General features: G+C 39.3%; 2 protein-coding genes across 2 annotated transcripts; both read right to left on the reverse strand.

The window, feature by feature from the left end:
* Positions 1 to 4,654: 4,654 nt before the first annotated feature.
* On the reverse strand, positions 4,655 to 5,915 carry LOC107588384 (protocadherin alpha-8-like). The gene has a single exon (XM_016276459.1). The coding sequence runs from the start codon at positions 5,672 to 5,674 to the stop codon at positions 4,655 to 4,657; it is 1,020 nt and encodes a 339-aa protein (XP_016131945.1). The 5' UTR covers positions 5,675 to 5,915.
* An 870-nt stretch (positions 5,916 to 6,785) lies between these two features.
* LOC107588386 (protocadherin alpha-8-like) lies at positions 6,786 to 8,257 on the reverse strand. Its single transcript, XM_016276460.1, has one exon. The coding sequence runs from the start codon at positions 8,010 to 8,012 to the stop codon at positions 6,786 to 6,788; it is 1,227 nt and encodes a 408-aa protein (XP_016131946.1). The 5' UTR covers positions 8,013 to 8,257.
* Between the last annotated feature and the right edge of the window lie 5,271 nt (positions 8,258 to 13,528).

Genomic DNA, 13,528 nt, shown 5'->3' on the forward strand with positions numbered 1-13,528 from the left:
CATCGGGGCGCTGTACCTGCCCAAACTCCTGTCTGTCCTGTGGCATTTCACAGCCATCAAACTGATGAGACTCAGTAAAAAGATGACGGACACGCACACAATGGCGATCAGCAAATACAGATTTAAATCCGAGAAACTCTCCTCTTTTATCGGCGCGTGTCTGAATGTGGTCTTGTCGTCACCTGCGCTTTCAACAACCACAACATCAATAGACACAGTCGCTGACAGTGAGGGCTCTCCGTTATCACAAACCAAAATGACCAGCGGGTGAGTTTTCAGGTCATTGTCACTCATTCTCCTCTTAGTCCTGATCTCCCCGCTGCTGGTTCCGATTCGGAACAGATTGTTTCCTTTGGGTTCAGAGATGTGGTAAGACAGCAGCGCATTGTAACCAGAATCTGCATCTACAGCCCTGATCTTGGCCACAAAGTAGCCCGCATCAGCAGAATAGGGGATGTTCTCCGTGTTAACGGAACCGAGCTCGGAATAGGGCGCGAGAATCCCGGGACTGTTGTCATTCTCATCCAGGATAAAAACATTGACAGTCACGTTACTGCTGAGCGGAGGAACACCAGAGTCTGTGGCCTGAACTTTAAACTCAAACTTTTTTATCTCCTCATAGTTAAAAGACTGTAAACTATGTATATCTCCACTGTCAGAGTTTATGTTGATCATGGATGTTACTGGGCCGCTTTTCGAGCTTTCTAGTAAATAATATGTTATCCGAGCATTATCACCTACATCAGGATCAAAAGCAGATACAGTATGAATAACAGCTCCAATCTGACTGTTCTCTTTCACATAAACATTAATGACGGGCTCTGGAAAGCGCGGCGCGTTGTCATTCACATCAGAAACGTGTACAGTAATGACACTGGTGCTAGAGAGAGGCGGAGTGCCTTCATCAGTAGCTGTGATAGTCACGTTATACTCAGACGCGCGCTCTCTGTCCAACGGACCGTCTACAACCAGAGAATATTTATTCTTATAAGTATTCTGTATACGAAAGGGTGCAGAATACTGTATCTTAATTACAACGGCACCGTTTTTTCCCGCGTCTTCGTCTTTCACGGTGATCAATCCCACCATTGTACCAGCAGCAGCGTCCTCTCTCACTGTTTCAGCAAGAGATGTTACGGAAATGGCAGGTACATTATCATTAACATCAACAATTTCAACTAATACTTTACAATGAGCAGCCCTAGGTTTCGGGCCTTTATCTTTTGCTTGGACACGAATTTCTACGGCATTCCTTGCTTCGTAATCAATATTCCCTTTAATAGAAATTATGCCACTGACAGAATCAATAGTAAAAGCGTTGGCAATATTGTCATCGTCATCACTGCGTATAAATGAATAAACTATTTCTCCATTCAAACCCTCGTCAGCGTCACTAGCATGGACAGTGACAACAGAAGTGCCAGGGTGCGCATTTTCCATAATTCTTGTTTTGTAAAGAGATTTACTAAATACAGGGATATTATCGTTTGCATCCTCCACATTAATAATAATTTGTGTTGTTCCGGATTTTGGAGGTTTTCCTCCGTCTACAGCGGTCAATATGAGCTGAATAACAGGCTGTTTCTCTCGGTCTAAAGCTTTTTGCAGCACTAATTCAGCCGACACACTCTGTTCTCCTCCGCTTTGAACATCCAGAGAAAAATGTTCATTCGGACTCAGCTTGTAGCTCTTCACCGAATTACTGCCCACGTCCGCGTCAAACGCACTTGGTAATGTAAATCTCTCACCCGGGAAGGCTGATTCTGCGATATTTAACTCTGTCTTTGGTGACTTAAAAGTAGGAATATTATCGTTTATGTCTACAACATTCACCTCAAGTCGATACATGTTTAAGGGAGAGTTAACAATAGCTTCTAATTCCAGAGAGCATTTGCTGCTCCTTCCGCATAACCGTTCCCTGTCTATTCTCTCTTTGACGAGAAGAACACCACTTTTTAAATTAACACTGACATACCTTTTGTTTGGGCCTGAAACGATCTGGAACCTACGATGCTCTAATTCTTGAAGATTTAGGTTCAAATCCTTCGCTATATTTCCCACTGTGGTTCCCGGATCACAAACGTTTTTATCTCTTCATAGTTAAACGACTGTAAACTGCGTATATCTCCACTGTCAGAGTTTATGTTGATCATGGATGTTACTGGGCCGCTTTTCGAGCTTTCTAGTAAATAATATGTTATCCGAGCATTATCACCTACATCAGGATCAAAAGCAGATACAGTATGAATAACAGCTCCAATCTGACTGTTCTCTTTCACATAAACATTAATGACGGGCTCTGGAAAGCGCGGCGCGTTGTCATTCACATCAGAAACGTGTACAGTAATGACACTGGTGCTAGAGAGAGGCGGAGTGCCTTCATCAGAAGCTGTGATAGTCACGTTATACTCTGATTGGCTCTCTCTGTCTAAAGGACCGTCTACAACCAGAGAATATTTATTCTTATAAGTGTTTTGTAATAGAAACGGAAGGGGGTCAGTTATTTTCAGTTTTACAGATCCATTTTCGCCAGAATCATCATCTTTTACTGTAATTAGACCGACCATTGTCCCCTTTGGTGAACCCTCCTTCACAACATTAACAAGAGAAGTTACAGATATTTCAGGAATATTGTCGTTAACGTCCAATATTTCGACCAATACTTTACAATGAGCTACTCTTGGTGTCGAGCCTTTGTCTCTCGCTTGAACCCGAATTTCTATAGCATTGTTTGACTCGTGGTCTAATTTACCATGAACTGTTATTTCACCAGATATTTGATTGATTGCGAATGACTCGATATTTCTATCATTAACATGTTTAATAAAGGAATAGGCAATTTCTCCGTTTAGACCAACGTCTGCATCTCTCGCGTTTACAGTGATGACGGAAGTTCCAGTGGAAGCATTTTCTGGAATTCGCGCTTTGTAAAGTGACTTTGTGAAAACAGGAATATTATCGTTCACATCTATGATATTAACAATTATATTTATTGCTCCTGATCTTGGAGGTTTTCCTCCGTCTACAGCGGTCAATGTGAGCTGGATCACCGGCTGTTTTTCTCGATCTAAAGCTTTCTGCAGCACCAATTCAGCAGACACACTTTGCTCTCCTCCGCTCTGAACATCGAGAGAAAAATGTTCGTTTTGACTCAGTTTGTAGCTCTTTACCGAATTACTGCCCACATCCGCGTCAAACGCATTTGGTAATGCATACCTTTCCCCTATAAATGCCGCTTCAGATACATTTAATTGTAAAGATGAAGAGTGAAATGTAGGAGAATTGTCGTTTATATCCAATACATTTACTTCAAATCGATACATGTTTAATGGCATATTAACAATGGCTTCCAATTCTAAAGTACATCTTAAGCTACGTTCACATAGCTCCTCTCTCTCTACTTTGTCTTTAATGTGAAGTATTCCCGTTTTCATATTTACATCAAAATACCTCTTGTTGGGCCCAGAAGCAATCTGAAATCCACGGTTTTCCAGTTCTTGCAAATTAAGGTTTAAATCTTTTACTATATTGCCAACTGTAGTCCCCGGACTGGCCTCCTCCAATACAGAATACACAATCTGCCCGGAAGATATATTCGAAAGGAGATAAAATACAGTCACAAATATCCACAAAATATTTCGTTCCTTTAGTGAATTCGCCATGATCCGTCAGCGTCACATCCACAGAAAAACTAAAAACATACATACACCGTTGTAGTAAAATAAACTACGGTCTGCTCTGCGAATCAGAAAATCTCTATTGTGGCTTTTCAAGAACAAAGCACTGCTCCAGCCCAAACGCCCTGCCCCAAAACTGGGAGGAGTCTAGCAGAGAATAAAAAAAATAAGACCATTTTAGCGCAGGTCGCTGATGACACCTTCTGGATATACATAGGTAGTACGGAATAGAAAATTATATATTGAATATATTTGAAGTGCAATGAACTTTTTTTTAACACTCAAACGTCCAAATGCAGAAAGAATAAACCAGTAAACTGGAGGGAGAAGAAAACAATAAATAATTGTAAAATAATTTAAAATTAATAATTTATATTTGATTACTAAACTAATATTTATTCATGGGAAAATCAGTGTGACCCGAGTTTTAAAAAGCCCATAAACACAATCGCTCATGTACTTTACATACTGCATTTAAAAACACGCAAAACAAAATTACTGAACAAAAGCAAACAATTAACACTATCAAATAAATCAAGCAGTCGGTGTAAAATGCATTATCGAAATGTTATTCATGGTCAACGCTATCAGCACCATGGACAGTACAAACTTTTAGGGGGACAAGAAAGGGGCACACACCAAATGAAAATTAAAAGATGTAGCTCATTTTGAAATGTAAATTAGAATCAAAGAAAGTAATTGCCAACAATATAAAAAAGGTTTTAAATGTATTTAGACGTTAGCGTTTTCAGCACCATGGACAGAATGCGTCAGTGCCAAAGACGAAAAAATGCATTTTAAACCTATAGGCAACAGAAATAGTTTTTTTAAGGAGAAAAGGGCAATGGTTCATACTTATTTTTTCCCTCAGTGAGCGTGTGTGTATATGTGTGTGTGTGTGTGTGTGTGTGTGTGTAAGAAAAAGAAACAACAGCTCTAAACCACAGCAAACAAAATAGCGTTTTACTCGCTTTTAATTAAAATACCACCAGGACTTTGCAGTGCGTGGACATCGGAGGCTGTCCTTTATCACTGGCCTGTGCGCGGATCTCAAATGCATTGTTCTCCTCGAAATCTATATTGCCTTTAACTGTGATAACACCAGCATTCGGGTCAATATCAAAAATCTGTAGAACTTTATTTTGATCTCTTTTAATTATAGAATAAACAATATCACTATTACTACCCTCATCGAAGTCTGTGGCATTTAGCACAGCAATTGTCGTTCCAATAGCCACATTTTCAAAAACAGTCGTTTTATACAACGGCTTGCTAAAAACGGGAGTATTATCATTAATATCTAAAACTTTAATTATCATAAGAGATGTGCCTGTCTTAGAGGGTGTTCCTCCGTCTACAGCGGTCAATGTGAGCTGGATCACAGGCTGTTTCTCTCGATCTAAAGCTTTCTGCAGCACTAACTCAGCAGACACACTCTGATCTCCTCCTTTGTGCACAGCTAAAGAAAAATACTCGTTCGAGCTAAGTTTGTAAGTATTTATTGAATTTTTCCCAACATCTGCGTCTGTAGCGTGATGGAGAGAGAATCTAACACCAGACAGGGTGCTTTCAGCAATGTCTAACGTTTGTGATTTCTCACTAAAAGACGGAGAATTGTCGTTAACATCCAGAATATTGATTTCTATTTGATAAAGCTTCAGTGGATTGTTGATAACCGCTTCTACACTGAGAGTACACTTAGGTGCTTTGGCACAAAGCTCCTCTCGGTCTATGCTTTCGCTCACATAAAGAAATCCAGTTTTTAGATTTACCTCGAAATATTTTTTCTTGGATCCCGTGACAATCTGAAACATGCGCGACTCCAGTTCCTGAACATTAAGGTTTAGATCCTTAGCGATATTTCCCACTGATGTTCCCGGATTCACCTCCTCTGAAACAGAATAAGAGAGCTGCCCTGACACCGCGTCCCAACAACACTCTAAAACAACGAGCACAATACAGGCCACAATAGATTTCCTTCTGGACGGCGAAAACATAATTACATCCAATGAATCCCGTGAAACGATCCACGAAATAACAGACGGTATTCCGAGTTCATCAATGCGAATAAAGAAATATTAGACCATATTCCATTTTAGGGACGAGAAAACACGAGGCCTTCGGACACTCTCTTATACGTCCAGTCTGCATGAAACAAAGCCCTGTGAAATCTCCTCCCCACTAAAACCGGGAGGGGCTTCCAGACACGGTACACAGTTCGAGATTCAACGGGCTATAGTGACACCACGCGGATTTATGAATAAATTTCCATAAAAAAACGTGATAATATCACACATAAACAGTTCATCATACCGAATTGCAGTTATTTTTCTTTTTTTTTTTTTTTACTAATTCTATAGGTAAATATTTAGATTCTTCGGTGTGTTAAATATATGAGAGGATATGGGGACATTTTCGTCATCAAAACAGAAACTAACATGCATTAGCATATTCTTTATTCATCTTTCATCTCAAGATATACTTTTAAGACTTAACTAGATTTCTCTATGAGAAACATGCAGTTCTAATATTCAACTCCCTTAGATTACTGCAAGGATGACTTTGTATAACTAAATTATTAAATTAATAAATATATACGTACTATCATAAAATAATTTAAAACTATGCGCATTACAATTATTCATTCGTACAGTATAGCTATCATTTCACATTTAGCACAATAAATAAATAAACACATTTAGCATTACAGGAGAAACATAAGTAGTTGCAGCGATGTTCATCAAAAAGACCACGGACAGCTCCACAAAAGCGCTAAAAGTTGTTTTTATGTATAGCAATAATAATATAATAAGCAATTGCAATAAGTCTGTTTACTTCAGCAAAAAAAAAGTGTAGCCACTTTCAACATTTTAAGTCTCAGAAACGTGTAATTGTCTGCCAATAAAAAGAGGTCAATGAGAGGAAACACCAGAAGTCACACTAATTTTACAAAACGAAAACAAATAATCGCAATTAAAATCCTTTAATCTCTTACCTTTTCTTTATTAGGAAGGGTTTGTGTTCTGGTAAATGTGTCTCCTCCATTAATACTGATCAGTTCTGCATCTGCAGGCGGAAATGGCGCAGGGAAAACCACTACGTCACTCTTCACACCACTAGAGAATAATAATTTTTGTAATTCGTCTCAAGTTTAAAAAACACTTTTTTTGACACAAAGCAATTAACCATACCGTTTTTGCCGTCGTCCCTGTCAATCACTGACACGAGAGCGATAGCAGTGCCAATACTGGCGTCCTCTTTCACTGTACTGAGGAGTGACGTCACGGTTATCTCTGGCTGATTGTCATTAATATCCAGCACCTCCACCAGGACTTTGCAGTGCGTGGACATCGGAGGCTGTCCTTTATCACTGGCCTGTGCGCGGATCTCAAATGCATTGTTCTCCTCGAAATCTATATTGCCTTTAACTGTGATAACACCAGCATTCGGGTCAATATCAAAAATCTGTAGAATTTTATTTTGATCTCTTTTAATTATAGAATAAACAATATCACTATTACTACCCTCATCAAAGTCTGTGGCATTTAGCACAGCAATTGTCGTTCCAATAGCCACATTTTCAAAAACGGTTGTTTTATACAAGGGCTTACTGAAAGCAGGAGCATTATCATTAATATCTAAAACTTTAATTATCATAAGAGATGTGCCTGTCTTAGAGGGTGTTCCTCCGTCTACAGCGGTCAATGTGAGCTGGATCACAGGCTGTTTCTCTCGATCTAAAGCTTTCTGCAGCACTAACTCAGCAGACACACTCTGATCTCCTCCTTTGTGCACAGCTAAAGAAAAATACTCGTTCGAGCTAAGTTTGTAAGTATTTATTGAATTTTTCCCAACATCTGCGTCTGTAGCGTGATGGAGAGGGAATCTAACACCAGGCAGTGTGTTCTCCGCAATATCTAGGGTTTGTGATTTCTCACTAAAAGACGGAGAATTGTCGTTAACATCCAGAATATTGATTTCTATTTGATAAAGCTTCAGTGGATTGTTGATAACCGCTTCTACACTGAGAGTACACTTAGGTGCTTTGGCACAAAGCTCCTCTCGGTCTATGCTTTCGCTCACATAAAGAAATCCAGTTTTTAGATTTACCTCGAAATATTTTTTCTTGGATCCCGTGACAATCTGAAACATGCGCGACTCCAGTTCCTGAACATTAAGGTTTAGATCCTTAGCGATATTTCCCACTGATGTTCCCGGATTCACCTCCTCTGAAACAGAATAAGAGAGCTGCCCTGACACCGCGTCCCAACAACACTCTAAAACAACGAGCACAATACAGGCCACAATAGATTTCCTTCTGGACGGCGAGAACATAATTACATCCAATGAATCCCGTGAAACGATCCACGAAATAACAGACGGTATTCCGAGTTCATCAATGCGAATAAAGAAATATTAGACAATATTCCATTTTAGGGACGAGAAAACACGAGGCCTTCGGACACTCTCTTATACGTCCAGTCTGCATGAAACAAAGCCCTGTGAAATCTCCTCCCCACTAAAACCGGGAGGGGCTTCCAGACACGGTACACAGTTCGAGATTCAACGGGCTATAGTGACACCACGCGGATTTATGACTTAATATCCACCAAAAACCTTAATAATATCACAAACAGTTCATCATACCGAATTGCAGTTATTTGTCTTTTTTTTTTTTTTTACTAATTCTATAGGTAAATATTTAGATTCTTCGGTGTGTTAAATATATGAGAGGATATGGGGACATTTTCGTCATCAAAACAGAAACTAACATGCATTAGCATATTCTTTATTCATCTTTCATCTCAAGATATACTTTTAAGACTTAACTAGATTTCTCTATGAGAAACATGCAGTTCTAATATTCAACTCCCTTAGATTACTGCAAGGATGACTTTGTATAACTAAATTATTAAATTAATAAATATATACGTACTATCATAAAATAATTTAAAACTATGCGCATTACAATTATTCATTCGTACAGTATAGCTATCATTTCACATTTAGCACAATAAATAAACACATTTAGCATTACAGGAGAAACATAAGTAGTTGCAGCGATGTTCATCAAAAAGACCACGACCAGTTCAGAACCACGGACAGCTCCACAAAAGCGCTAAAAGTTGTTTTTATGTATAGAAATAATAATATATTAAGCAATTGCAATACGTCTGTTTACTTCAGCAAGAAAAATAAAAAATAGGTCAGGAGAAACACCAGAAGTCACACTAATTTTACAAAACGAAAACAAATAATCGCACTTAAAATAATTTAATCTCTTACCTTTTCTTTATTAGGAAGTGTTTGTGTTCTGGTAAAAGTGTCTCCTCCATTAATACTGATTAGTTCTGCATCTGCAGGAGGAAATGGCGCAGGGAAAACCACTACGTCACTCTTCAGTGTGTCGGAGCTAAAACACACGTCATACTGCTGAGTAGATTTGGAGTAAGACCAGCTCCCGTCAGGGTGAGTGGTGATCATCGGGGCGCTGTACCTGCCCAAACTGCTGTCTGTCCTGTGGCATTTTACAGCTATCAAACTGATGAGACTCAGGAAAAAGATGACGGACACGCACACAATGGCGATCAGCAAATACAGATTTAAATCCGAGAAACTCTCCTCCTTTATCGGCGCGTGTCTGAATGGAGTCTTGAGGTCACCTGCGCTTTCAACAACCACAACATCAATAGACACAGTCGCTGACAGTGAGGGCTCTCCGTTATCACAAACCAAAATGACCAACGGGTGAGTTTTCAGGTCATTGTCACTCATTCTCCTCTTAGTCCTGATCTCCCCGCTGCTGGTTCCGATTCGGAACAGATTGTTTCCTTTGGGTTCAGAGATGTGGTAAGACAGCAGCGCATTGTAACCAGAATCTGCATCTACAGCCCTGATCTTGGCCACAAAGTAGCCCGCATCAGCAGAATAGGGAACGTTCTCGGTGTTAACGGAGCCGAGCTCGGAATAGGGCGCGAGAATCCCGGGACTGTTGTCATTCTCATCCAGGATAAAAACATTGACAGACACGGTACTGCTGAGCGGAGGAACACCAGAGTCTGTGGCCTCAACTTTAAACTCAAACGTTTTGATTTCCTCATAGTTAAACGACTGCATGCTCTCGATTTCTCCTGTCAATGAGTTTACTTTAAGGAGCGCTGCAACAGGTGTACCAGTGACAGAGGTTTGCAGTAAAGAGTATGTTATATATGCATTCTCCATGATGTCCGCGTCAGAGGCCGTCACTGTGGATATAATGGACCCCACTTTGCTGTTTTCGCGCAGATATGCATAAACTACAGAATTTGGGAAGCGAGGCGCATTGTCATTCACATCAGAGACCTGCACTTGTATTACTTTAGCTCTGGACATTGGCGGTGACCCTTCGTCTTCAGCAATGACTGTAATGTTATACTCAGTGACGTTTTCCCGATCCAGCACGCCATCTAAAACCAATGAATAGTAGTTCTGAAAGGCTGACTGTAATTTAAATGGATTTGAGTTGGCAAGGCGAACGCGCACTGCTCCGTTTTTACCCGAGTCTGGATCTGATACCGTCATCAGGGCAATTACTGTTCCCTTTCCAGCATTTTCCTCTACTGGGCTAAGAAGTGATGTTACACTCACATCTGGAGGGTTATCATTAATGTCTAGCACCTCTATTAAAAGCTTAGTATGACCTGACATAGTCACTTGACCTTTATCGGTGGCTTGAACTCTAATTTCAAAAGCGGCGTTCTCCTCATAATCAATATCACCCTTAATTCTGACATCTCCACTTTGCGCGTCAATTTCGAACTTCTCCAAAATATTCTGGGGTGTTCGATTTATAAAGGAGTAAACTATCTCCGCATTCAATCCTTCATCTAGATCGCGAGCTTGTAGTCTGGTTACTGTGGTGCCAATTGGCGCGTGCTCGGCTATGGAGACTTTATATAATGGTTTATTAAAAACTGGAGCGTTGTCGTTTGTATCGATCACATTAAATTCGATCATTATGGTACCAGTCCTGGCAGGCGATCCGCCATCAACCGCAGTCACTGTGAACTCGAGTCGCGGAGTCTTCTCTCTGTCCAAAGCCTTCTGAAGCACTAACTCAGCCGAGATCGTCTTATCACTATGAGTTTGTACATCTAAAGTGAGATAATCATTAGATGTAAGCTTATAGGTTTTTACTGAATTCACTCCAATGTCTGCGTCATGCGCGCTTTCTAGTGGAAAGCGCACACCGGGCGCGGTGCTTTCACTAACATTAATCACTACAGAGCTCATAGGAAACACTGGAGAGTTGTCATTAATATCAAGAATGTTTATTCTTACCCGGTATAGTTGTAGTGGATCGTTCACTACGGCTTCCAGATTAACGGAGCACGAGATTAGGCCTGCGCAAAGCTCCTCTCGATCGATCCTTTCTCTCACCTGCAAAGAGCCCGTCTCAATATTTACACTAAAATACTGCTTTTTAGAACCTGACACGATGCGAAAGCCCCTGGATTGCAGATTTTTTACTGAAAGGTTAATGTCTTTAGCTATATTACCAACTGTGGTTCCCTGTATCACCTCCTCCGATACACTGTATGAGATCTGTCCGGTTACAGCCTCCAAGAAATGACAGGTCAAAGCAAATGAGAAACAGGCTAATAAATGCCTCTGTGTAGATATAAACATGTTTGCTTATTTTTTCTCCACAATAATTCCGAAAATTGGTATCAAAAATGGATGAAAGAGTTTAATTTCAGTTGAGTAAAGGATCCGTTTCGGTCTACCAAAGACAAAAGAAAACCGCCAAAGATCCCTTTTCAATCCTCAGGACAAACCCATAGCGACAATAATCCAAAAGCATGGAAGTTTTGCATCCGTCAAAAATCCTCAAAGCCAGTCCAAATCCGCATACAATATTCCATAAATGGCTAGATGTGTTTTCACATCTGAACCCGACGTTCTATAGTGAAGAGGTGTAATACAAGAGATACATGAAGGAGAGGGTGAGAGAATCAGAGAGAGCAAAGAGAGAGAGGGGGGCTGGTCATGATTAGGAGGAGGAGGAGAGACACGCCTTTAATACAGCTAGTGGAACAAGAGTAACACATAGTGGCCTCTACATTAACTGCAGTTTATGATTCACTGTAAAAGCTACAGGGGTTTAAAACACTTGAGCAGTTGAACCAATATATAAGTATTAATTTGAGGAATTTGTACTTTATTCGGGTACTACTGAAACTAAACACTTTTCTCTTATTTTATATTACCAAGACAAAATCATTTGTTTTACTCTTTACAATTTCATGTAGACAACAATTTGTGGTCTGACAACAAATGTCACCCTATTTTTCATAACTTTTACCTACAACAGTCAAATACATTTCTGTGTAAAAATCTCACAATGGCCATGCATCCTTATAAAGACATTTTAATCACAACATACTCTAAGCAAAACATTTATAACATTGCTGAACATAGTCTATGATCAGTCTATTGACAATTTTTAAATGTAAACTATAAAACAGCCACTGTCGAGTCTGAATTTTTATGTCAGGTTTCAGGATTTTCAGTTTAATATTTTAATTTCTAGAACCTTACATAAAACAAAATATAATTAAATTAGACAAAAGTTTTGCAAGTAACTTGTGAAAAGCTGTCACCTGAGAAATTCTCCTCTGTCTCCTGATTTCATTTGTATAGTCAAGAAATAAAGTTTACTGTTTACTTTTAAACTCTTACAAATCAAATCGAATGTGGAAATTGTAAAGATAACCCCTTTTCTTGCATTTTGTAAACTTCTGGTATTCTGTAACATTCTCTGTTAAACATTAGCTGAAGAACTAATGGCAGGAATACATTTTAAAAATCACCTGGTAAATCAATTAACCATTTTAAATCTGTGTGTATTTTCTCCAACCCAAATATCACCAAACAGAATTACATAAATAAAAATTGTTTTCAAACAACCTTAGCCTACCTTTGTACCTAAACAAAATATTTTTTCTCTACAGGGAGGTTTAATTATTACTTCACAGGTTGGCTCTTACTCTCTTGCTGATGTAAGATGCTAAGAATAAATATGAAATGTTACAATAAATAAATACATAATATTAATATTCATAATAAATAATAATATTTACAATAATAATAATAAAGTGATAATAGACAGGGGCGTGTCTACGTGGTGGCACCGCTGAATACTTAACTCATCATACTTATATTTTAGTACTTTAATTAATGTCCTAAATTTTAACTGGTCTGTAGGAAAGGCAGGCTGTTGCGTCACTGACAGAGAGAGGGGAGGACAGTTGCTCGACCTCTCCAAAATGTATACAGGTGAGATATGTCTGAAAAAAGAGGACTATTTTACGGCAGTGTTTTCTTGAAGGGGTCATATGATGCTGCTAAAAAGAACATAATTTTGTGTATTTGGTGTAATGAAATGTGTTTATTAAGGTAAAAAAAAAACACCCCACATTATTTTCCACATACTGTACATTATTGTTTCTCCTCTATGCCCCGCCTTTCTGAAACACGTCGATTTTTACAAAGCTCATCGGTCTGAAAAGCGAGGTGTGCTCTGATTGGCCAGCTATCCAGTGCATTGTGATTGGCCGAATACCTCAAGCGTGTGACGGAACTGTTACGCCCCTGGGTCATTCTACCAGAAATGTACATTATCTGTCCTTGACTTGTTACAGTGAATAAAAAGTATCACATCCAAAAAATGTCTAAAACTGACTGATCGTTGATTTCTGTAAGTTGTTCTGTAAAGGAATATGTAATTCATTAGGTTATATAATATAACATGCCCCCACATATCTACCTCACTATGTGGGAAGATTTGCATAACGCCGCCCAAATGTTCA

The sequence above is a fragment of the Sinocyclocheilus grahami genome, unplaced genomic scaffold (genome assembly GCF_001515645.1).
Source record: "Sinocyclocheilus grahami isolate Dianchi unplaced genomic scaffold, SAMN03320097.WGS_v1.1 scaffold102.1, whole genome shotgun sequence".
Classification (NCBI taxonomy): domain Eukaryota; kingdom Metazoa; phylum Chordata; class Actinopteri; order Cypriniformes; family Cyprinidae; genus Sinocyclocheilus; species Sinocyclocheilus grahami.